The following is a 24,617-nucleotide window of genomic DNA, read 5'->3' as shown; positions in this document are numbered from 1 at the left end:
GGATGGCATATTCAAAATGCTTAAAGAAAAAAAAGTCTGCCAGCTAAGAATCTTTTATCTAGCAAAACTAACCTACAAAAAGGAAGGTGAAATAAAAGCATTCCCAAGTGAACAAAAATTGTTAGCAGATCCACATTACAAAAAAATATTAAAGGATATTCTTCAGGCTGAAAGCAAGTGACCTTAGACTATAATTCAAATGCACATGTAAAAAAAAAAAAAAAAAAAAAAAAGGATAGGTAATTATGTAATTAAAAGATTATAAATACACATTTCTTCTCCTTAATTTTCTTGATTTAAAATGCAATTTTAATAATATGTATGTATTAATAATTATATTTTTGGGCCCATAATGTATAAAAATATAATATATTTGACAATAATGGCACAAAAGGAAAAGCATGAGAGCAAAGCTGTACTGGAGTAAGAAAATAATACCAGATGGTAACTCAAATTCACAGGAACAAATGAAAAGGTTAATAAATGGTAAATAAGAAGGTTAATAAACATATAAAATTCTATAACTATACTTGCTCCTCTTTCTTCCCTCAACTTCATTAAGAGGCATAAAATTGTATAAATAATTATAACAGCTGATTGTTGGGATGTAACATATATATATATATGTATATATATATGTTTATTAATTATAGCACAAAAAAGGAAATAGAGCTATGTAAAAATAATATTTCTATAGCTCACATGAATTAAGTTAGTACATTCTGATAAGATGTATATGATAAGCTCTAGAATATCTACTAGGACAAGCAATAAAGTTGAAACTGAATAGCAAAGACAACATGAAACATACAGGAAACAAACAAAAAAGGCAGACATAGGTCCAACCACATCAATAATAACGTTAAATGTAAATGGATCAAACGATACAATCAAAAGTCAGAGGTTATCAAACTGAATTAAAAAAACAATAAGATCCAACTATATGTATTCTACAGTAGATATACATTAGATTCAGAAATACAAATAGGTGGGAAGTAAAAGGATGGAAGATGTATCATGCAAACAGTAACCAAATTAAAGCCAGAAAAACTGTATCAATATCATACAAAACAGATTTTAAATCTATGTAAAATAGATTTTAAAACAAAGAAATGTTATTAGAGATAAAGATAAAATATAATAATAAACGGGTCAATCTAATAGGAATATATAACAATTATAAACATATATATATGTCTATTTAAAAGTGTTATTTCTTAAATTACAAAAAAAAATGTATTGTGGGTGGTCTCATCTATTCATTAGATGTAACATTTTAGAAAATTGTTATGGAATTTCTTTTGAATGTAAATGAAAAGTGAAAGTTATTAGAGATATAATATATATATATATATACAGTTAATAACTAAGTACTCAAATACGTGAAGCAAAGTCATGTGCTTCTGAGAGGGCTTTCCAAACAGGGAACCAAGAGTTTTGTTTTTGCACTAAGTAAGGATTATTGGCCACCTGAATCTTACTGAATTAAAAACATCTTAAATAAAGTGGCAAATTTAATACCACTAACAAAGAACCATGTGTAAAATGAAGAGGCTTTCATTTAGGAGAAATCAACTTTCACTTTTTCATTTACATTCAAAAGAAATTCCATAACAATTTTCTAAAATGTTATATCTCCTAATGAATAGATAAGTCCACCCACAATACATTTTTTTTTTTGTAATTTAAGAAATAACACTTTTAGATATTTAAATTATTTGAGAATCAAGGAAAACACCACAGACAGCCTTTGTTTTCAAGACAAACAAAAAGACTCTCAGGAAGAAAGCAATGATTTATACCATTTTTCAGAGCTAATTAATGGAAATTCAGAATCAGTCCTTTATTCTCTGGAATCCCAATCCAGGTTGATTGTCCTAATTTTTTTTTTTTTCAGCCATAAAAGGTTGCCAAGGATCAAGAGTGTTATTTATTGTTTGCTGTTTTTATAAGTAAGTCTGTGGTGATATGAATGCACATTCCACAGCTGCTGTTTGGTGAGCAGGGCTTGACCTCTTGTAAGTTCGAGAAAGAAGCCAGGAATGGTGGGGAAGGATGAGCAAAGTAATTTACGCATTCTTTAGTGGCCAGATACTCTCCTGTGCTATTCCCTATGCCAAAACCACACACAGTCACATTAAGGGTGCAGCTTGTATTAATCTAGTATTCTGGATAATTAAGCAAACACATTTTATGTGACACGCATGTGGATTTTAAAAGGAAATTTTCAAAGTGTTTGCTAAAAAATTAGTTTGAAGACCAACAAGAAAATGTCTAATAAATTGTGTAAATTTCATGAAGAGCTCAAACAACTGAAAACTAAGACTGACCAACAACAGCAAGTCCTGTGTTCACTAGCTAAAATAAGTGCTACTATGGGTCAATAATTAATGATGAACTTTAAGTGATGTTGATCTTAGTAAATTTCCTTTTTATTTTAAATAGTGGTGGTAGTGATGGGTATGTGGGGAAAGATTTATTATATTATCGAAAAGCCTGCAAGTTGGGATGAGATTTATGAATATGTTTATGTAGCAGTACAGGATGAGTATCCCTTATCCAAAGTGCTAGAGAACAGGATGAGTACCCCTTATCCAAAGTTTTTTTTTTTTTTTTTTCAGATTTTCAAATATCTGCATTATATTTACCAGTTGAGCATCCCAAATCCAAAAAGTTCCAATTATAACTGAGCATCATCTCAGTACTCAAAAAGTTGTAGATTTTGGAGCATTTTGAATTTCTGATTTTTACACTTGGGATACTCAAGTTATATTTCCAATGTACATGGCTCAAATGAGCATATATTGAGCTAATACTTATAACAAAGAATGAAGGATTAATCACTTCATTTAAATCATGGTACTCATTAAAATAGGAAATATCCCTATTAAATACTAAATAATGCTACAGGAAATTCTTAAGTAAGTTTAAAACTGGATTTAGATGTTTGTTTCCAGCAGCATGGCCAACTCACTTTGGGCTTAAATATGTATTTGTTGCTGTCTCTGTATCTTTCAATTTCTAGAGAGAGAAAGGGTAGATAGATATAATACTTATAATGATTACTTGTGCATGTCAACTGTGTTAGGCTATGATACTCAGATATTTGGCTGAAGATTATCTTAGATGTTTCTGTGAAAGTACTCTTTTCAGATGACATTATCATTTAAATGAGCAGAGTTTAAGTAGAGTAGATTACCCTTCATAATGTGGGCGGGCCTCATCTAATCAGTTGAAGGTCTTAAGAGAAACAACTGAGTTCCCTGAGTAAGAAGGAATTCTGTCTCAAGATTGCCTTTGGATTCAAGCTTCAATATCAACTCTTCCCTGGGCCTGTATCCTGCCAGCCAGCCCTGCAGATTTCAGACTTATTAGCCTCCATAATCATGTGAACCAATTCCTTAAAATCAGCCAAACTATCTCTTTATATATATATAAAATATATGTACACACATAAACACATACACTATTGCTTTTGTTTCTGCAAATAATTCTGGGTAATATAATATCTACAAAGAGAGATTTTTAAAGTATATGAATAAACTAGCAGCAAAGTTAGAAAACTCTCCCGAGATCAAGCAAAATTGTGAATATACAGAGGGAATCTACCAGTTAGGTGTTAGTTTGACCTAGGTGAACCTGTTGACTTTGATACTATAGAGCACTGATCTTTAAACTCATTGTTTATGAGCCTAAAATAACTGGGAGAAAAAAAAAACTATATACTCCTTCATTTTTAAATTGACACATCCAATTAGTTTCATCATTAGTTTAACAATTGCAAAGGATAATTATTTGCATAATTATATGCAATAAACACCCAGGTACACACACTCACATAGAAATATCTTAAAAACCAACTGCCATACTATTTTTTAAGCAAATTCAATGGACTCTAATTATAATAGCAATGGTATAACATCACACACTTTAAAAAGACATGAACAAACTTCACAGATGAACAGTAAGTTAAATGAACAATATAAGTTACAGAATTACTTGACCAGATGCTTTATTAAGATGTCCAGCATCTCTCTGTTCTTCTCTGGCAATTTGTACACCAATGCATGTACAGCCTCCACCCTGTAGTTTTGGTCATCAGATTCTGTTACATAAAAAGGGTTGCAAATGTTCAAGTTTGTAATGGGTATGTAAACACGAGAAATCTAATCACAATGACCACCCCTACCCCTCATGCCTCATAAGCACTGCTTCATATAGTACTGTCATTATAATTCTTTATGGCTTGCAGAAGTTAAGTAATTTGCCATGGTCATGAAGTTAGGAAGTAGAGAAGCCAAAGAAGCCCAGTTCTATTGATTCCATACAGGTGCTCTTCACCACTGAACTGTATACTTTGATATAGCCATAACTCATCACCAGCTTGGGGAGAGTCAAACTTTTAGAAATATGAATGATCACAGCACTTGCTGTAGACTGCCTAATGTGCCAGTCACTAGAGGATGTATTAGCCCGCTGATATGGTTTGGCTGTGTTCCCACCCAAACCTCATCTTGAATTGTAGTTTCCATAATCCCCACGTGTTGTGAGAAGGACCCATTGGGAGGTAACGGGATCATGGGGGCAGTTACCCTATGCTGTTCTTGTGATAGTGAGGGGAGTTCTCATGAGATCTGATGGTTTTATAAAGGGCTTTTCCCCCTTTCCTCAGCACTTGTCTCTCCTGCTTCCATGTGAGAGGCACCTTCTGCCATGATTGCAAGTTTCCTGAGTCCTTCCCAGCCATGCAGAACTGTGAGTCAAGTAAAACTCTTTTTCTTATAAATTACCCAGTCTTGGATATTCTTTCAAAGCAGTGTGAGAATGGAGTAATACATCCATAGAAAGCTCCTAGAGATTCAACCCAGTGTGACGAGATCAAATCCCACATTCTTCCCCTTAACTTATAAAGACAATAGAGAAACTGTTCTGAAATGTTAGCATTATTACATAAACATAAGCCAAATAGATTTTAAGCACATACAGACAATGATAAATGTAAATGTAAGAAATCATCTATGACAAGTGTAGTCTGCCAAGTAAAAGCTAAGATGTTGACATGTCTGCTAGAGAAATGTCTAACATTTCAGAACAAGAAAGCTATTTAACATTCTCTTACTGTAGCAAATAAATTCTGGGGTGATTGCCCACTGTACCGAATTCTTTCTCTAGAAATTACCTTGACTCATAGGATTTACATTATGGAACTACTATTTCATCTGGGCCCAGTTATTTAGACATGGGGTGAGGAGAGAGTCTGCCTCAGGCTAAACATGAGGTCTCACCTAGCAAGTGGAAATGGAGACATCAAAACTTTCATATATCCATCTTTCTGCTGGATACATGAAAAGGCAGATAATGTAAAAGCTGAAGTGAACAAATGTACTCCACGAAAATCTGACCAGGAAGGAAAGTGAGAATGATAGAAATACAGTAGAGAACAAAGATGAGAGATCCTCCAGAAAGAGTGAGTAGAGAAATGTCAAATCCCAGCTAGGCAGTTTCTGGCTGCAGGCTCATGGAAACCCTGACCTCTCTGTTCTGCCAAGGAATCCACTGAAATACCTCTTAGGATCTAAATAACTTCCCCTTTATACTGAGCTGGAATTTTGCTGCTTGAAACGAAATAACCTAATTTTCTTAACTTAGCATCTAGTAAATATGGCTATCTTAGGTCCAGACAAAAGATGAATTCTTATAAGAATATATTTTAAATATCATAGTCATGAATATTATCATAATAATATCATCATCTTTTTCCACAGAAGCAAATGGAGAAAAACTTGTGACCAAAAACTTGTACTAAAACAATAAGCTCATTGAGCCATTTTAGCCAAGTAGCTCAAATTTCATTTGTTATAAAGCAAAATGTCTGTATGAAAGGGTTCTGGGTTGAGTAAAAACAAAAAAAGCAGAAAACAAACAAAAATCTGGCTTGCAGGCTTGATTTTGCCATGAATTTATTAGTGTCATTGTACATGTTATTTGCCCACTCTGGGTCCTGATTTCCTAGTTCATAGAATAAGAGGTCAGGTTATGTATTTTCTCCAGTCCTGCTTGTCTTACAAAGATTTCTATGAAGAGAAGATAGAGTGGAGAGCTTCAAGAGAAAACTAAATAGTATAGTTTTATGTGAGATCAAGTAGTTAGTCATAAATGCTGTACTGAAAACCAAGGTCATTCAACTTTATCTGACACTTTTATCAGCACACATTTCCTGTGACATTACAATGTGTACAAATAAACTAATGCAACTAATTTCTTCCTTGGATTGTGAAAATAATCTAGTTGCAGTCACACCTCATACATCTTAACAATGAAATGCCAGCTCTTAATTGTTACAAGTTGCTGTGATGGGCTCAGATGGTACCTGGCACTTCAGTCTCAATGGTTTACAAATACATGTTACTAACTTCTCAGATTACATATGTCAACTATCTCTGCTAATATTTTAAATTAATCTCTCTATTCATATCACATGATAGCAGTCACAGATCTAAACAAATGACAAAAATGTGACCATCACAAAAATATGGGAAAGAGGGGATTGATAGAAGTGCCTTTTGCCTGCCAAAAATATTTGACTCATCTCGATTGAGAATATAGCACGTGAGCATGTGCAGCCATGTAATTTTCTGTACATATTTGGAGTCCTGCTTAGTTGCTCTTATAAGAAACTTATATTTGTCATTCAAGTAAAATAAAATTAGAATAGTTCCTCATGGTTCTTTCTAATCACCAGACTATTATGCAATGAGGTCTTACTAAGTGTCAAAATGTTTCAGTTAATTCTGCAATTTTGTACTGGCTTCTAAACACATTATAAACTGCTAAATACCAGATTAACAACTTTTTAAGCAATATTTGAAAAAAATCTTCACTAGCTGATACTAGTAATATATGCCTAAGGCAGCATAAAACTACATCAATTATAATGCGTATGTGATGCAAGTATACTTACTAACAGCAATGATAAAATCTTTGTGCAACTTGTAAGTCATCAGTGGTTCTGCAAGGCACCTACAAAGAAGTGAAGCACATGTTAGAATGGTAGTATCTATTTTATCCCCTAAACTTTAAGTGTTTCTTTAAGACTTAGGTGATTATTATTCACCAATTAAAAATAAAATAGTATATAAATAGGTAAATAAAAAAGAATTGGGTGATTTGTCAGTATTATGGAGTTCTAGTAGTAGGGACACACACAGGCCTAAAATGCAGACCTCAAAGACACCAATGCCCCTTAGTACTTCTTGCCACGACTGTCCTAAGAGGAGAGACTGGGAGACACTTTTTTCAGTGTAAGAATTACCTTACCACAGGAACAAATAAGGGAACAATAGTTAAAAAACAAAAACAACAAAACTTTCCGTTCCAATTTGCTCTTTTAAAAAAATACATGAAAATCTCATATACAAACCTCATATGAAACAACAAATACTAATTCAGTACTCAAAATATTATATACCTTTTTAAATTATTATTGAAAAAAATCAAGTACAAGTTCCAGAGCAATAAATGTAAATTTTACCATGTTGTGCTATTTCACCTTATGTGCGGGAACTGAGCTACCAAGTGAAGTTTCTGGAAGCAGGTTCCATGAAGTCACGTGGTTAGTACCCAAGGGGTGAGTCAGATTGCACCCAGAGTACCAGGAGTTAAACCCTTCTCACCTGAGGTAGTTTTTCAGCCCACTCGTTATCGTCTTATTGTCCCACAGTTCAATATCAATATCAATATCAGGAGGGGATTTAGGGGCTGGAAAGAATAAAAACAAGATGTTTTAAATTGTGCAATTCAAAATATTCCTTATGCAATTATGAAAAATGGGCACAAACATAAGTAGGTCAAAAGAGAGAGGTATTAATTTCTTAGAATGCCAGGAGTTAACTTTGGGATTGTTGTTTGTGTGAATAGATAAAAAGCGGGCAGTAAACCTCAAAGATATGTCTTATGGAATAAATCTCCCAAATCAAATTATCGCTAATTGCTAACATGACAGAACACTTGCTATGTGACCAGCATGCTTCTAAGTGCTTTCCAGAGACTAACATATTCAATCCTCACAACTCTTAAGAGGCAGGCACCATTATGATCCCTATTTTTATAAATGAGGAGGCTGAGACACAAAGATGTTAACCAAATTACTGAAGGTCACAAAACCTCCAAGCAGCTGAGCTAGGATTCCAAATGACTCTAGCTAGCATCCATGTATCTTATTCTATCTCCAGCTTACCAAAGGACACTTGGGAGAAAAAAAGATACAATATTATAAAAATGCTCCCTCAAATTCTGATTGTTCATTTATTATAAATGAACATTAAAAACTGAATACAAATATGAACTTTAAATATCATTGGAAAATATTCAAAGACAAGTACTAATCTACATCTCAAAGGCTACTGTTTAGATTACCTATAAGATCACAAAAATTATTTAAGTAAGTTGCTTCATCCAAAACTTACAAAATATGGTATTCATGAGTTTTTGAACTTTGGAGTTCACTCCTCCTATTCGATAGAGGCCTAAAATGGTGATACCTAATGGGAAGGAAAATCACAAGAAAATGGCTTGAGAAACAGCTTGGCAAGTACAGAATGTTAAAAACTCAGACATACGCTTAACAAAATTTGAAAGCTACTTATCCAATTTTGCAATCTAACTTTAGCAAACCTACCTGGAAATACCTATCAGACTTATATTTCACAGAGCAGACATTGAACAGTGACTTGAAAGTCTTTGAAGATTTTCAAAGTAGCAAAGTGTAGCTGCCTATTCACCATGACTTGAATATTAAAAAAGCATTGGAGATGGGAAGGGATGATCAGTATTCCTCATCTTCTATTTTTTCAGAGTCATGGAGTCCTCATGCATGTTGAAAAGTCCTATGGCATTTATATCTTCATTTTAGAGATGAGGAAACAGATTCAGAAAATTCAAAACAACCACTTCACTTCTCAAGACGTTGAAGTGGCAGCACTTAAAATTTAAATGTAAGTTTATGAAACTCCAAAGCCCAATATGAATTTTGCTTTAGCCAACTTTTCCAGACAGTGAGTCTAACATTTAATGGGAGTGAAATTCAAGACAGAGGTGATGAATAGACTGAAGAAACGTGCCAAAACTGTGGCAGTGACAAATCAGTGAAAGAAATAACATAGGGAAGGAAGGGAGTGAAGACAAGCCCCTTAAGGATCTCACCTCCTCAATGCTTGCGAGAAAAAAAAAAAAATCAAAGAGGGACTTGCAATAATAAATAATGCACAGTTTAACAATAAGAAGTACAGTGAGGCTAAATTAGAAAAAAAGTTGAAAGACAAGTATGCCTAAAGCATGATTTTTAGTTAACTGAAGCTCAAGATGTAGCTATTTGTATACTGATACATACATTTATACCACTCTTAAAATTTATCACATGTTAAATGACTAAATACATCTTCATTTTCTACTCTAAGAGGTTTCTGTCTAAAAATGAGACACATGACAGGAATGCTATACCAATCGGGCAACACTGACCTCTTGTTTCCACAGCTTGAATGCATTTTCTTACAAAGTTAAACCCTGCTTCATTCAAATACACTGAAAATAAGAGAGAAATCACATTAGGTGTTTATGTTGAACTTACATCCCCACTTTAGCTGGCTCTGTTCACTGTGCCTTTATGACTCAACAGAAGTGAGCTTTTTACTGAGTTTTTAAAATATTCTGGTTACAGGCTGACTTTTTATTTTCTGGTAGAAGTAGAGGAGGGAACTTCATGCTCAGTTATTATACCAACCTGCTAATATCCTTCACAGAAAGTATATTACATTGATCTTATATACTTTTCCTAAAACTAGTGTTATTTCTTTAATACGTGTGTTTTTTCAGACGATAGAAGCAAATGCAATAAGAATAAATCCTTATTATGTGTTGAAACTTGTATTATAAAGGCTTTCACATGTCCTTTCCCATGATTCTCAGAACATTATGAGGTAGAGAAAAGGCTCTGCAGTCTTAAGATGATTCTCTGGGTTGCTGAAAACCTTCTCTGCTCTCTGTTCTAAGTTCTACAGTTGGGATTCTAACTCGGGTCTGATTCCAAGCTCCATGCTCTACTTTTCATTTTGCTGCCATATTTAAAATGATTCAACACATGCATTGTCAGTCACTAAACATTTCTAAAAGGTCCTAGGATTATGAAATTGCAATTACTTTTATTGTTTTTCGGCTAGATTTTCTTTGGATCAATTCTAATTATAATTTTAAAGGGTTTTGGGGCCAGATCAAATTAGATTACTTATTTAAAGAGAAAGCATTTATTTAAAAAATACCAACTGACACCCAGAGGAAAAACTCAAAATTTTTTGAACCATGATAGAAATTTTCATCACATGTGGTAGAGGCATGATTTTAAAAATATCTTCAAATAAATGAAGAGAATTCAAACCAATAAAAATTTAAAACTCACTTTCATTTAAAGACAGTAGATTAAACACATTCTTTTAACTCAAAATAGATCCCCAGACAAAAAATATATATCAAAAAGTTATGATAAAAATCACAAGACGGTAACAGCAACAAACTAAAAACTGAAAAAATCCTAGGCATAGCAAGCCCATGAAGGTGAACTAATTGACAGAAATGCCTGAAAAATCTGTGCCTAACAATGGAACTAGAGGCACCACCATGAAGGAATATTTATTATGTGTTGTTAGGTGAAAAAAGTAATCGACAGGACAATAAGGCCTATTTTCTCAAAATGTAAAAATTTGAGAGTATGTATGACTGTTCTAATTTCCTAAGAAAAAACTCCACAAAAATATATGCAAACTGTTGGAGAGGAGAAAGAGGAAAGAAGACAGAAATTGTCATTTTTAATTCACTAGGCATTTGGGGATTGATATTTTGGAAAAATATATGTATGTATTTAGTACTTTAAAAATAACTTCAAAACTCTAGAAACAAAAATGTCAAAACTAAAATATGTATTGCCATCAGTGGGAACTGGCTCATTTATTTCTTTGTACCCAGTGTCCTAGGTCAGGAGAACAGAACTCAGTGAATACTTTAAATGAACTCAACATAGAAAAATGAACAGCCATGGCATCTCATTAGAGTGCAGCTGACGACCTACCTACATAAGAGTGAGGCTTTGCTTGGATATCAAAGAGAGACTACTTGTTTCCAATAACTCCAAATACGTACCATACACTAAGCATTCACATATTTTTAAATACTTCTTGAATACAGGAAACAGGTAAGATGGAAAAGTGAGAAATCATTTAATTTTCAGTTTTAACAACAACAAAAAAAGACAAAAAATGTAACCCTAGGTAAAAACAAGACACTAGCATTTTTGTTATCAATTAAAACTGCAAGTTCCTGACATTTAAAATGTTTGGTACTAGAGGTCACATTGTTCCGCTTTTCAATAAAAGGATGGATTAAGAGAAAACGACAAAGATTTTTTTTTTTTAATTTCAATAGAACTTCCTTTCAGCAAAAATGAATGAAGATAGCTGTGACATATAAAACCGAATTTCCTCTTAAATATTCATTTTGAGAAAAATAAGTAATAACCAGGCTGTATCTCAAAGTATATTGGGATATTTGGCAGCAATATTCCAGTCTTTTCTAATAATCTCATGTAACAAGCTCATCACAGAGAATAAAATCTTACTGAGAGTCAGTCTAACTGCAAGATTATTCTACAGATGCTGCTGTTCTGACATATTCCATGGATCCTGTACTTAGCTCTCATCATGTGAGTAAATATAACATTATCAATCAATTCAGAGATGTGGAAGAATATACTGTGTTGTCAAAAACAAAACAAACAAAAAAACCCATGAAGTTCTGTTTCTTTTGATCATCCTTTGCTTTGACTGAAAGAGTAGTTTCATGGTGCAGAGATAGTATCCAGCTTTGTGTAAAGCCAGGCAAACCTTTGGTCAGTTCTCAGCTCTAGTATCACTTCTGTATGTCTGAGGTGAAGCAAATGTCCCTAATATTTTATAAACTCAAGTTCCTTCATTTATAAAATGAGGGAAGTAATAATATCTAAGTTAAACAGTTGTAGTAAGATGAAGACAAACCAAATGAAACAATGAAGACTGCCTAACAATGGAACAAGCCTAATTCAATGCTAGTGTTTTTTTTTTCCATCTGCACCTGACTATACATCACTGCTCTATGAAGGAAAACATAAGAAGAAATTATAAAAGAAGCCAGTCATCCAGTTCTAACTAGATGAGAGGGCAGTAGTTACTCTTCCACTTACTAGCTCTGTTACTAGGCATGGTTTTAATCTCTCTGTGCCTCAGTTTCCTCTCCTACGAAATAAAAATAGTATCTTCTTCACAGCGCTGTTTAAAGATGAAGTAAATTAACATTTGCAAAGCTCCTAGACTAGTGTATGCTTAGACTATAGTAAGTGCTATAGAGTGTTGGCTATTATCATTATCATTATTATTGACTAGAGAAAATGCAAATCTCTGCATATGTAAATTTTGTGAATAAGTCATTCTTCCTGCATGGGTGAAATCACTGGGGCTTAAGGGACTGTCAACCACAAGTGTTTTTTGAACATGCATATATCACTTTGTCACTTATTTTTAAAATATTTGTGGATACAGCAATGATCTGTTTCTTCAAATAGACATAGATGAGGCATACACCAGGCAGGCCCTGTGAACCTCATCACTGAAAAAATAATAAGTTGGATATTAAGAAATGTCCCTATGTGCTCATTACACTTCAATAAATATAATGAAAAAAATACAGCCTCTCACTAGAGCTGAACAGACTATAGCAGACTGAAATCATTGTTCGCCCGTATTTGTTGTCCCTCCCTGCAAGATTATATTTCTCAGCATCCTTGAAGCCAGGCTTGCTCATGTGAAATGCACTAACAATGAAATATGAACAGAAGTGACATGTGTCTTTACCCAGCAGACACTAAGAGCCAGTATGTGGCTTGCAATTTTCTTTTTCCCTTAGCTCACGATCAGCAATGATACAAAAGGAGGCTTCTCTATCAACTCAAGTTCCAGAGAGAAAACAATGTTAAGAGAGCCACCGTTTACCTATATGGACATGTACAATAGATCTGAGGATCATCTATCACCAAGCATTACCTGGTCAGTTCTGATTTCATTACGTATAACTTAATTCACTGTGTCAAAACTCACTGAAATAAAGGCAATCGCACACAATTAACTTTTCCTCCCTTAACTGGAATATATCCCTTTTGACTACTGACTTGTTAATTCACATAATAAAGATGGCAAAGAGCAGCAGTGGCAGTGCCCATTCATGGCTGCTTTGCAAGGTACTATAGACAGTGCCTTCACTTGAGCAACCAGTAATTTCTGCTGAGGTCTGAGAAGGGGAGAAGAGGCTAAAATAGTTTGTCTTGCAATGACTGTGGATGATGTAGTCACAGGCATTGTCATTTCTGGGGGAAGTCAGCAACAAACACATTCTGTAATGGAAAATGAGCAATCTTGCAAAGCCATGAAGGGGTTACTATACTTAATGCACCAGTGCTAATCAGAATTCAACTAAAACGGGTCCTCTTAACACCCAAAAACCAAACCAAAAACCAAACCAAAAAACAAAAAACACCTGGGAACTCTTTAGTATTCAAATGTTGATGGAAAGAGTTATTACTAAATCAAATTGCACCATTAAAAAGGCTGACAATTAATGATAATTCTTTTTCTGTGGAGGACAAGGTACTCCTGGGGTAATAGCACAGAGATGAGGGGAAGTATCCTACACAGTAGAAATATGGATTGCTGATCAGAGCTCAATGCTTGGTCCAGAGCAGGCAGCCAACAAAAGCTTATTGATTGATGGCTTGCTAGTTACTGGTTTGTACCAGGATTATTCAAGTACATTCTCTGATGGGTTCTATAAGGGTTAGAGTTTATCATCTTACATGAGCTACATCTGTGAACACTTTCCCAGTCCCAGACTCTACCCCAGCCCTGTATCTCCCCCATTTTAGAGAGAACCAGAGGGATACCCAGAATACAACCACTATCAAATTTTATAATATTATAATTATAATTGGAATTTTATAATATTAATGATACTTGGACTTCACGAGTGAGGGTAGAAGCAGAAGACAGACTTAATGAACTTAATATACTCAATCAAAGTTAAATCTAAACCTTATTTTTTTCCCTCTGTAAACTGTTCAGGGATAAAGCTTTTATTGAAACCTGAAAAAAAGTTTCCATAAGGCAGTTTAGCAGCACAAAAGCTATTAATCTCAACAGAATTCAAACAGCCATGAGGAAAAGAAAAAGAATAGTCTTCCACAGAGCTAACAAAGCAAAAGTCCTTGTACCTTCAATTTCCTAGCAATTCAAAACTTAGTAAGTCCTTATAGATGTAATCTACTTGGCCTTACAGTACATTCTCAGGGTTGACATAGCAAAGCAACACTTGTCTTCAATTTTCAATTCAGTTTGCCAATCTCCTGTTTCAGATCAAAACGTCCCTTATCACAGATAACTAATATCAAGCTATATGTTAAATGAAATAAATAAAAAAGAAGTCAGTACATTTATCAATGTTCATGATACCTACTGGACTTTTTCTCTTCTCCTTAAGGATGAGCAGTTAACTCTCCATATAGCCCAGGCCCAAATTGTTCCTTAATCCTGCTCTGCCCATGAAGAGCACTTGAGCTATGACAGTCTTCCTAGGTCTCTGTGATAAAAACAAAACTGTAACTGATCAAAGATCAAGGGATGATGTGTTGAAGAAGGAGGCTGATAACCTAGGGATGTCTGAGAACTTCCAGAACTAAACTATCTAGTTTAGTTAGTTTAGTTAGGTAAACTTCATACCACAGTATAAAGCTCAAGAACATTCAAGACAGATGGCAATTGCATAGAATGAGGAGGAGCAGAAAAAGCTTATTACTGTGGAAAATATATCCACAGGTAAACTTGGGGAAAGTCACTGAAACATACAGGCAGAAATTTAGAGCTGCTGGGAAATTTCAAGATTAACCTCTGTTCCAGTCCCTCCAATTTTGTACGTAAGGACAAAAAAAAAAAAAAAAAAAAAGGTGACTTTGTCATTACACATATAAATTCTGACAGCGGAAATGTCAATTGAAAAGAACTTCCTTTTTCTTATTCACAGTACCTGTAGTAGAGTAGGTGCACAATGGAATATTGTTGAACTGATTGCATGAGAGAATGAGATCTAAGTGCCTTTTCTTTCACAATGCTCACTTTCTTCAGACCCAGGGTTGAAGGACCAGCAAAGAAGCCATCACACAAAATTCATGTCTGAATGGGGACAAGGCTTAGGGAACCAGTAGAAAATGTCAGAGAAAGAAAGCCTAGAAGAAATGCTAACTGCCTTTGCCTCTGTTAATGACTGGTCCCAGCGTCTTGGGGCAGGAAAGGTATGTCATAAAATATAATTTGTTCCCTTTAAATATGTATTAAAAAATGGCAGAACTATGGGAAACATATGGGTGAGCTACTTTTTACAAAATGTCCCCAGTGACATGACTTGAGGGCTAGTTTAGTGCTAATCTTAATTGAATGGCATGTGTTCGAGGACTAGTTTGGTTGTAATGTTAATTTAATGGCAACTGTTTAATATGGATGATAGATGTTAGCACTGCCAAAATAAATTCACTCCCAAAGTCTTACAATTTCAAGGATATTGTCGCATATTTTACAACCAGAAAAGTATTTGTAAATTCAATACCCTGTACTTGACCAATATTTTGGTTTTTTATTTGATGTTTTTTCATAAAGGTGATTCAAGCTTTCCTTATCTGTTGAATCACACAAGTCTCATTTATGGCATCCATACTTTGAAAATGGTAAAGTAAGAGTAACTATTAATACAAGGTAGGAAGACTTTTGCATGTTAGCCTTATAAGGAGTAGCTTGAAACTACAGTCACAGCATAGTTTTGTTCTTCATTTCATGGAATTTGTTCTCTGTAAATTCATAGTATGGTCCTATTTTAGAACATTAGATGTTTCTTACATTGTTGCTTGTAGGATTTTCAGTGAAGACACAGATACTATGGTCGCTTCTAAATGGTATGCAAAACAAACTTTTACCTATGTTTTATATTTTACCATCTTAAACTTCATTATCTTCAGCAGTTCAAAACACAAACAGATATTATGCAAAACTGAGTTTCCAAAGGAGAACACGAGTATTTTAGAATAAGTGGAAGCCATCTGAATTATAGAGGATATAAACGAGCACTCTTCAAAGTGGCTGGTGAATTAGGGCTCATAGTGGTTTCCAGTACCAATTACAGGAGAAGTTACATACTGAAACCAATGCAATGCTACTTCTAGGGGAGTCAAATGTCAACTAAAAAGGAATACAAGATATCAAGAACAGGATGATGTACAAAAAAAATGGTTAGAGGGGCTGACAAAAAGAAAGATATAAACTGATTTAAACACTTAACACAACGAGCTCACATGACTTATTCGTGTGAGAACGTCACAATCACTGACACACGAATTTACCCGAGACATAAAATTCTGGACACACCTGTAGGAAGAAAATATGACCCTGTTCTTAGGTTAACAGTACCATGTGCTTGACTATGGAATATGGTAGAACTTTCAGATATATACTTTGAGTCAATTAAATAAGCAGAAAGTGATGAGACACGTAATAAAACAGAAAAGAAGCACAATTATAGCCTGGACAAGAGACTCAGAGTTCTATTAATAAATTGTGGTCTTTAATGTAATAGGTTACCTTAAATTTTATGTAAAAAATAAGATTCTGAGGGGCAGAAAAATCACTCCAACCAGTTTGAAAGGTATCACTGCATGTTGCATTGAAGAATGTTTAGGAAGCCTCAATCAGGGTCGGGTGTGGTGGCTCATGCCTGTAATTCCAGCACTTTGAGAGGCAGAGGGGCATGGATCACCTGAGGTCAGGAGTTTGAGACCAGCCTGGCAAACATGGTGAGGCCGTATCTCTACTAGAAATACAAAAATTAGCTGGGCGTGGTGGCATGTGCCTGTAATCCCACCTACTCAGGAAGCTGAGGTAGGAGAATGGCTTGAACGGGGGAGATGGAGGTTGCAGTGAGCTGATATCCTGCCACTGCACTCCAGCCTGGGCAATAGAGTGAGGCTCCATCTCAAAAAAAAAGAAGCCTCACTCAAGTGAATTAGCAATACCACAATGTCCACCCCAGAGCTCCTGGCAGCTAAGTTCTGGAAATTGTGTCCAGTCCTGTGCCTTTGAGCCAGAGTTTCTCTTATTGGTAGAACCTGCCGTAGTCTTGACTTTTCAATATAGTGGTGATTCTATTTGGGCGAGCAAATTTGAATTACCATGTGTGTGACAGCTAAAAATGAGTGTAATTTTTAATAAGCTTAGTTTATACAAAAGTAGTAAGACCTTTTGAAATCACTATGCAATTTTGTATTTATTTAGAATGTTGACAATAATTAATCTTAACATAATACTCTCTGCATTTATAAAGTGATTGATTTGTATTTGTCAGGATCACAAATCTATTTAATTCGAGCAACTTTGAGAGAATAAAATTTACTATTTTGTCATAAATTGGTATGTCTAAAGAAACCTGACCAAATAAATGAACAAATGACAGAATTCTGTCAGATTTATGAAAAGAAAATAAAGTAAAATGGCTTAGTTTTAAAAATTAGTGCAATTACAAATAAGATCTGCATATTGATTAAAAACAAGCTTCAAGTAAAAATGGCTGAAAATAAAATGCTAAAAATAAAACTTAACAATGAAGTTTAAGATTCATAACTTTAAGCAGTAGAGTAGAAGTTTGTAATATTTTTTCTATGACCAATAATCTTCCCATGGGTAATAAAAACCTGCTAGTACTAATGAGAAGAATAAGAGCAGATCTGTGTTCAGCACATGTCTCAGGGAAGGCCTGTAATGACTACCATGGAGAGGAGATGGGTTCTGTCACAAGGGGCTGAGTACTGGGTAAGAAACTAATTAACCATACTAAAAGCCAGAATGTGAGAAATGATATAAACACATGCATTATAGGAGCACTATTTTTCTGAAACACACACCATTTTATTATTATAATTGAAGGCACAGTGATGTTTCCAGTGGCTGATACTGCAGGATACCTATTTCCAGAAGAATCATTCTGTGCTGCATAAAGATTCAGACTCCCTCTCCAACATAAGTATACTAGTTTTGGTGGTGCATTAATTAAGCATCAGTATATTCTGATCAACTTCACTAGGCCACCCATTCAGAAGCCCTGCTCAATACTGTATATAGGTGCAATTTTTTTTTAAGAAAGATTTGTCCTTGCGTAATTTAAATTTGAAAGGACTAACCTTATAGTGGATATCAACAAACTAATGTTAGAAAACACATTTCACACTCTTCTCATATGAAATTTATACAGCAGATTACTTTTTAGGTGATTATTTAGAATGAACATTGAGTACATCCAAAACTCTTACAATTTGGTTAATGTATCTGTGATTAGAAAAAAGTTGGCAATAAAGGATTTTATACTAATTACTTTCCTTGATTACAGTAAGGAAGTAAAAGTAAGAATAAAAAATGAAAATAATTTTTTAAAATATTATTTATAAATAATTTTAAAACTATAAGTTATTTATTATTGAAAGATCTTTTACATCATGTATTTTCTTTTGATAATTTCTGAAGTTAATCACTAGAAAGCATTTAATTCACATAAAATTATAGGCTTTTTATACATTCAATATTTATAACTTTCAAATGAGTGCTTTCCTAGCTTTTATTTATTCCATTGTAACTTGTATTTCCACAGCAATCTAAATGTCAGGGTCGGCCAGGTGCAGTGGTTCATGCCTGTAATCCTAGCACTTTGGGAAACCAAACTGGGAGGGTTGCTTGGGGCCAATAGTTAGAGACCAGCCTGGACCACAAAATGAGACCCCATCTCTATTAAAAAAATAAAAATAAATAACAAAAATAAATGTCAGGGTTATTGAGTTTGTTTGAAAAATAAACTTAGAAGTCATAAGACAAAATCCACTGCATTACAAAAAAGTTGGAACTGCTTTCTAAGTTAAACGCATAACCCTAAAAACAAATATACAAATTAATTTTAATTATCAAATAAAATGACTATGTAAAGCACTTATGATAATACCCTAAACCAACCGCAGACAAAAGGTAGCAAGAAGTTGGCAGGTAATTAAAGAGGATTCAGAACACAATAAAAAAACATATAAAGTGTGTTTATAAAGAATGGCTACATAACAATGATTCAGTAATAACATAGTAAAAACATCTTTTTCTACATATACCATGTATAATGACAAGGTCTTTATATTTTACATTCTTGGTCACTATCTACTAAAAACAGCAAGAAGGGTTTATGTCTTCAGTCTTGTACTTCTGAGAAAACTGAAGCAGAGAAAATACGACAAAGAAGCTCTCTACGATTTTATATATCTATATAGATATACAAATATGCTATATATAATTATATATTATATATTTGTTAACATAATTATATATTATAGTTATTAATATATAATTATATATTTCACATATAATAAAATATAATTATATATATAAATAAGTGTGCTAAATATCAACTTTCTCAAATATCTATCAGAGATAAAGCAAGGCATGTAAATAAACACCAAGAAAAAAAAATTAACTTTTGTTAACTGTAATACCAGTAGTTTGTGGTTTTAACATGAGAAACTTTTTAAATAAAAATTTCAAATTTGCTGTACCATGAGATCAATGGTATAATATTTCACTTACAATCACGTTTTTGTGTTAAAAATGACTATATGACAAAATTTTAAATAACTATTAAAAGGACTTACTTTCTTCTTTCTTGCTTATAATGGCAGGCAGAGTGTAAATCTAAAAAACAAAGGATGTCCATCAATTGCTTCCAGTTAATGACTCAGCACAAAGGATTAACAAGGTGATATCTTGTATACTAATATACAAAAAGAGTGTCTTGGATTTCAAGGTTCTACAACTGCTGTGTCCACTATCAACCAACTTCCTTCCTGTCGTTCAGCCATCCTCACTCCCCACTCCTTTTCCATCCACAGCTGTGCTGCCCTGGACCAGGTTCTACCTTCATCTGATTTATGCATCTTACCCTCTTCCACATATGATGCATAATGTGCCTTTCTCAGAAGGATTTCACCTGATTGCTCCTTCTTCTAATTTCCTGCTTAGCATGTTGTCAATGTACATAACCCTAACTTGTATATCACTGGGCTAACAAACTATTCCCTAAATTTGCTGTAAGTCAGGATTTCTCAACTATTTCAGGTAGAGAGTGAATTTTCTTTTAAATCTGTTATTAACATTTGTGTAAAATATAATAAAATTGAAATAGAAAACAATAAAGAATCAATGCAGCATTCCAACTTTTAAATTAAATTTAGCAGTCTTGAAATAACCTAAGTGGCTCTATGATTTTCTAAAGGCTGCATCATAATTTCTGTACTGATCTTACTGTGGACTGGTAACACATTTTGAGGGAGGGTCTCGAAGTCTGAGGACCACACTTTGTATGGGACTGTTGTTGTACAGGTTTTTTGCCATCTAACGAATGGTTCTCAAGTGACCGGATGGGGACTCCTGTTTCCTCTGTGTGTTCACCCTCTGCTAATCTAATAACAGTACTCCTTAAGAAAACAGACAGTGATGAATGATTCCGCCTCCTTTTTACATAAGCCTTTCTAATTTTTATAAGTTATAAGATTATCATACCAATTTCAAACTAACTATTAAAAAATGGGGATACATATGGAAGTGAAAATGTCAAGCCACAGGCAGTTTTATCAAATTATGCTTTTAAAAAGTGATATTGATTAGAGGATCAGTTCTTACCCTGAACCTTGTTCATCACTCTAATCCATGCCTAGCACAGGCCTTGCAAAGACTGGGAATGTGGTAATTATTAACTGAATAACATAACTTAATGGGTCCAGCCAAGGTGATGAGTGTGTCATTTTTTAAGAAGTAACTTTAGGGTTTTATGTGAGTCCTGAAAGTCCCCTTATAAGTCAGAAAGGTAGAGTTATGTGCCATGAGTGAGGCTAGGAAAGTAGTAAAAGTATCTACTCCTCTGATTTCCTTTTTTAATATTTTCAATTATACTATGGGCAAAACATTTTATATTCTCTATGAAAAGAATTTCCATACTTCGTAATTATTAAAACAATAAAACCTAAATTATAGAATGTATCATATTCTTACCGGTTCCTTCCCATCCATGGCTTCAAGCCAGAGTTTCCTATTAGCTTCTGAGAAGGCCTGTAATGTGATGATCCCATGCCTATCAAAAACAAATATTTTATATATTTACACATTTACTACTTTTTAAATTCTCAGTTAACTAACTATAAATACAAAATTTGAAGAAAATTAAAGGTAAGAGAAAAAAGAAATTAAGAGAGAGGAGAAAAACATAGGAATTAAAAAAGAAAAAAAAAGAAAAAGATCGAACCTCAACACCTTTCAGAAAAATCACTGGATATGCAAAAAATGTTTTTAATTCTAATGATCACATGTGGTAAAATCATTAAGTGTTTTTGGTACAGAACTGTCTGAAAGACACTAATTTCAAACTCTTTCTCTTGAAATGATCAAAAAGGATGCAAAGGTTACATTCTTCAAAGCCATCTATTAATTCCACAATATGAGAACTTGACCCTGATGTGGTGCAGTCTAGTCACTAAAAACAATTTCAGTGAGTATGTGACAATATGGAAAGACTCATACCATAACTAGGTAACATTTAAAAAGACACTAAAACCAAAGCATTTCTCTATACCATGATGACAATATTGAAATGAATTTATTTAAAAATAATTCTCTCCCATGCCGTCATTCTGAAATAGTCACTTAAGGGTATACTTCAAGAAAGAAACAAAGAGCTGAGAGAAGACGGGAGAAAACGAGCATATGAAGGAAAAGATATAAAATATTAGAAACAGATTAACTTAAACAGAAAACTGAGAAATCTATGAAGAGGAACATTGAGAAGAAATTTTTATTCTAAATATTTTATGATTAAAAAGCTGGAATGAAAAACAAATAATAACTACATCTTTTCTGCAAACAAGAAGACAGATCATGAGAATGACAAGAAACTGGAAATGTATATAAATATTAATTTGATATTGGAGAATTTAAGCCAGTATAGTAATACCAACAATAAAATACTGAAAATCAGTATTTGTTGGATATTTACTACGTGACAGGCACTGTGTTATGTTCCTTGATTCTCTCATTTAATCCTGAAAACAATCCTTTGAGGTGGGTACTTACTATCCTTAATTTACAGATAAAAAAAACCTAAGTACAGAGTTTAATAAAGTGCTCCAAGGTTATATAGCTGAAATGTGTTAAAATAAGAGAAAGCACTAACAGGTTGATATTTGTCTACATAGAAAATCCAGAAGTCTCTTCATAAAACTATTAAAACTAATAAAGAGTTCAGCAAGTAGGTCAGATAAGAGTTTGACACATAAATAAACTAACACCCTCGCTATACAGTAGTCTTAACCATTTAGGAAACCAAAATTCAACTCATAAAAAAGAATCCTATTTAAAATAATAAAAAGGTGCCCAAAGGTAAGTCTGAAAAAAGATATGTAAAATATTCAAGAGGTTAATTCTGTACCCATTGAAAGCTTTACTACAACTCCAGTCAAAATCCCAAAAGATATTTTGAGAGACAAGGGGAAACTTAATAAGTGGATCTTAAAAATCATACAGGGCAAAAGAGTCAACATAATCTAAAGCAGCCTAAGAATGGGGTCATTGCCCTACTAGATACAGGTATACCTTAATAAATTTTTCTTTGCATGATTGAGCTTCGCAGACACTCTATTTTTAACAAATTGATGGTATGCTTGTGTCAATCGGTGTTGAGCACGTCTATCAGCACGCTTTTCCCGGCAGCATTTGCTCACATCGTGTCTGTGTCACACTTTGGTGATTCTTGCAATATTTGGAACTTTTCATTGTTATTATGTCTATCATGTGATGTATGATCAGTGATCTCTGATACTACTATTGCCATTGTTCTGGGGTGCCACTAACCATGTCCACATAAGATGGCAAACAGTCAATAGAAGTTGTGCCACTGCTCCACTGACTGGCCATTTCCCCATCTCTCTCCCTTTCCTGGGCCTTCCTATTCCCTGAGATATAACAATATTAAAATTAATCCAATCAATAATCTCACAATGCCTCTAGGTGTTTAAGCGAAAGGAAGATTCACATGTCTTTCACGTTAAATCAAAAGCTATAAATGACCAAACTTAGTGAGAAAGACATGGTGAAATCCAAGATAGCCTAAAAGCTAGGTCTCTTGTGCCAAGCAATTAGCCAAGCTGTGAATGCAAAGGAAAAGTTCTTAAAGGAAATGAAAAGTGTCACTCCAGTGAATACACAAATGCTAGGAAACCAAAACAACCTTATTATTGATATGGGGAAAGTGTTGGTGATATGGATAGAAGATCAAACCAGTCATAACATTCTCTTAAGCCAAAGCTTCATCCACAGCAAGGCCCTAACTGTCTTCAATTTTATGAAGGCTGAGAGCTGAGTAAGCTGTAGAGAAAAAGTATGAAACTAGCAGAAGTTGGTTCATCAGGTTTGAGGAAAGAAGCTATTTGCATAATATAAAAGTGTAACATGAAGCAGCAAGTGCTGATGTAGAAGCTGCAGCAAGTTATACAGAAGATGAAGATGGCTGCAGTAAACAACAGATTTTCACTGGAGATGAAGCCTTCTGTTGGAAGATGGCCTTATTTAGGACCTTCACAGATAGAAAGAAGTCACTATCTGGCTTCAAAGCTTCAAGGAATGGGCTCACTCTGTTAGAAGTTAACGTAACGGGTGACTTTAAGTCAGAGTCAACACTCATGTATCATTCTGAAAATCCTAGGGTTCTTAAAAATTATGCTAAATCTGCTCTACCTGTTCTCTAGAAATGGAAAAATAAAGCCTGAATGACAGTACAACCGTTTACACCATGGTTTACTGAATATTTTAAGCCACTGCTGAGATCTACTGCTTAGATTAAAAGGTTTGCTTGTAAATATTACTGCCCATTGACAATGCAACTGTCACTGAAGAGCTCTGATAGAGATTTACATGGAGAATAATATCTTCATGCCTTCTAACACAATATCCATACTGTAGCACACGGATCAAGGAATAAGTTAGAGTTCCAAGTCTTATTATTTAAGAAATACATTTAATTAGGCTTTCATGGCCATAATGATTCCTCTGACAGATCTGGGTAAAGTACACTGAAAACCTTCTAGAAAGAATTCATAATTTTAGATGCCATTAAGAACCTTCATCCCTCATGGGTGGAAGCCAAAATATCCAATTAACAGCAGTTTAAAAGAAACTGATTCCAACTCTCAGGGGTGAGTTGGAGGGGTTCAAGACTTCAGTGGAGGAAGTTACTGCAGATGTAGTGAAAACAGCAAGAACGGGCCGGGCGCGGTGGCTCAAGCCTGTAATCCCAGCACTTTGGGAGGCCGAGGCGGGTGGATCACAAGGTCAAGAGATCAAGACCATCCTGGTCAACATGGTGAAACCCCGTCTCTACTAAAA

General features: G+C 34.2%; 1 protein-coding gene across 2 annotated transcripts in view; it reads right to left on the bottom strand.

The window, feature by feature from the left end:
- The window catches only part of ARHGAP42 (Rho GTPase activating protein 42), a 308,974-nt gene that overhangs the window by 24,869 nt on the left and 259,488 nt on the right, over positions 1 to 24,617 (bottom strand). For both annotated transcript variants that reach the window (XM_017545919.2, XM_037744744.1), the window contains exons 11-17: positions 21,237 to 21,315; positions 19,841 to 19,880; positions 9,517 to 9,579; positions 8,466 to 8,540; positions 7,674 to 7,758; positions 6,962 to 7,020; positions 4,000 to 4,105 (exon numbers count right to left, since the gene is read on the bottom strand). In XM_017545919.2, the coding sequence (XP_017401408.1) occupies positions 4,000 to 4,105; positions 6,962 to 7,020; positions 7,674 to 7,758; positions 8,466 to 8,540; positions 9,517 to 9,579; positions 19,841 to 19,880; positions 21,237 to 21,315 (507 nt within the window). The remainder of the gene's footprint in view (positions 1 to 3,999; positions 4,106 to 6,961; positions 7,021 to 7,673; positions 7,759 to 8,465; positions 8,541 to 9,516; positions 9,580 to 19,840; positions 19,881 to 21,236; positions 21,316 to 24,617) is intronic.

Source organism: Cebus imitator, unplaced genomic scaffold (genome assembly GCF_001604975.1).
Source record: "Cebus imitator isolate Cc_AM_T3 unplaced genomic scaffold, Cebus_imitator-1.0 Scaffold182, whole genome shotgun sequence".
NCBI lineage: Eukaryota > Metazoa > Chordata > Mammalia > Primates > Cebidae > Cebus > Cebus imitator.
Note: the sequence above shows the minus strand (reverse complement) of the source record. Positions and strands in the feature narration are given on the sequence as shown.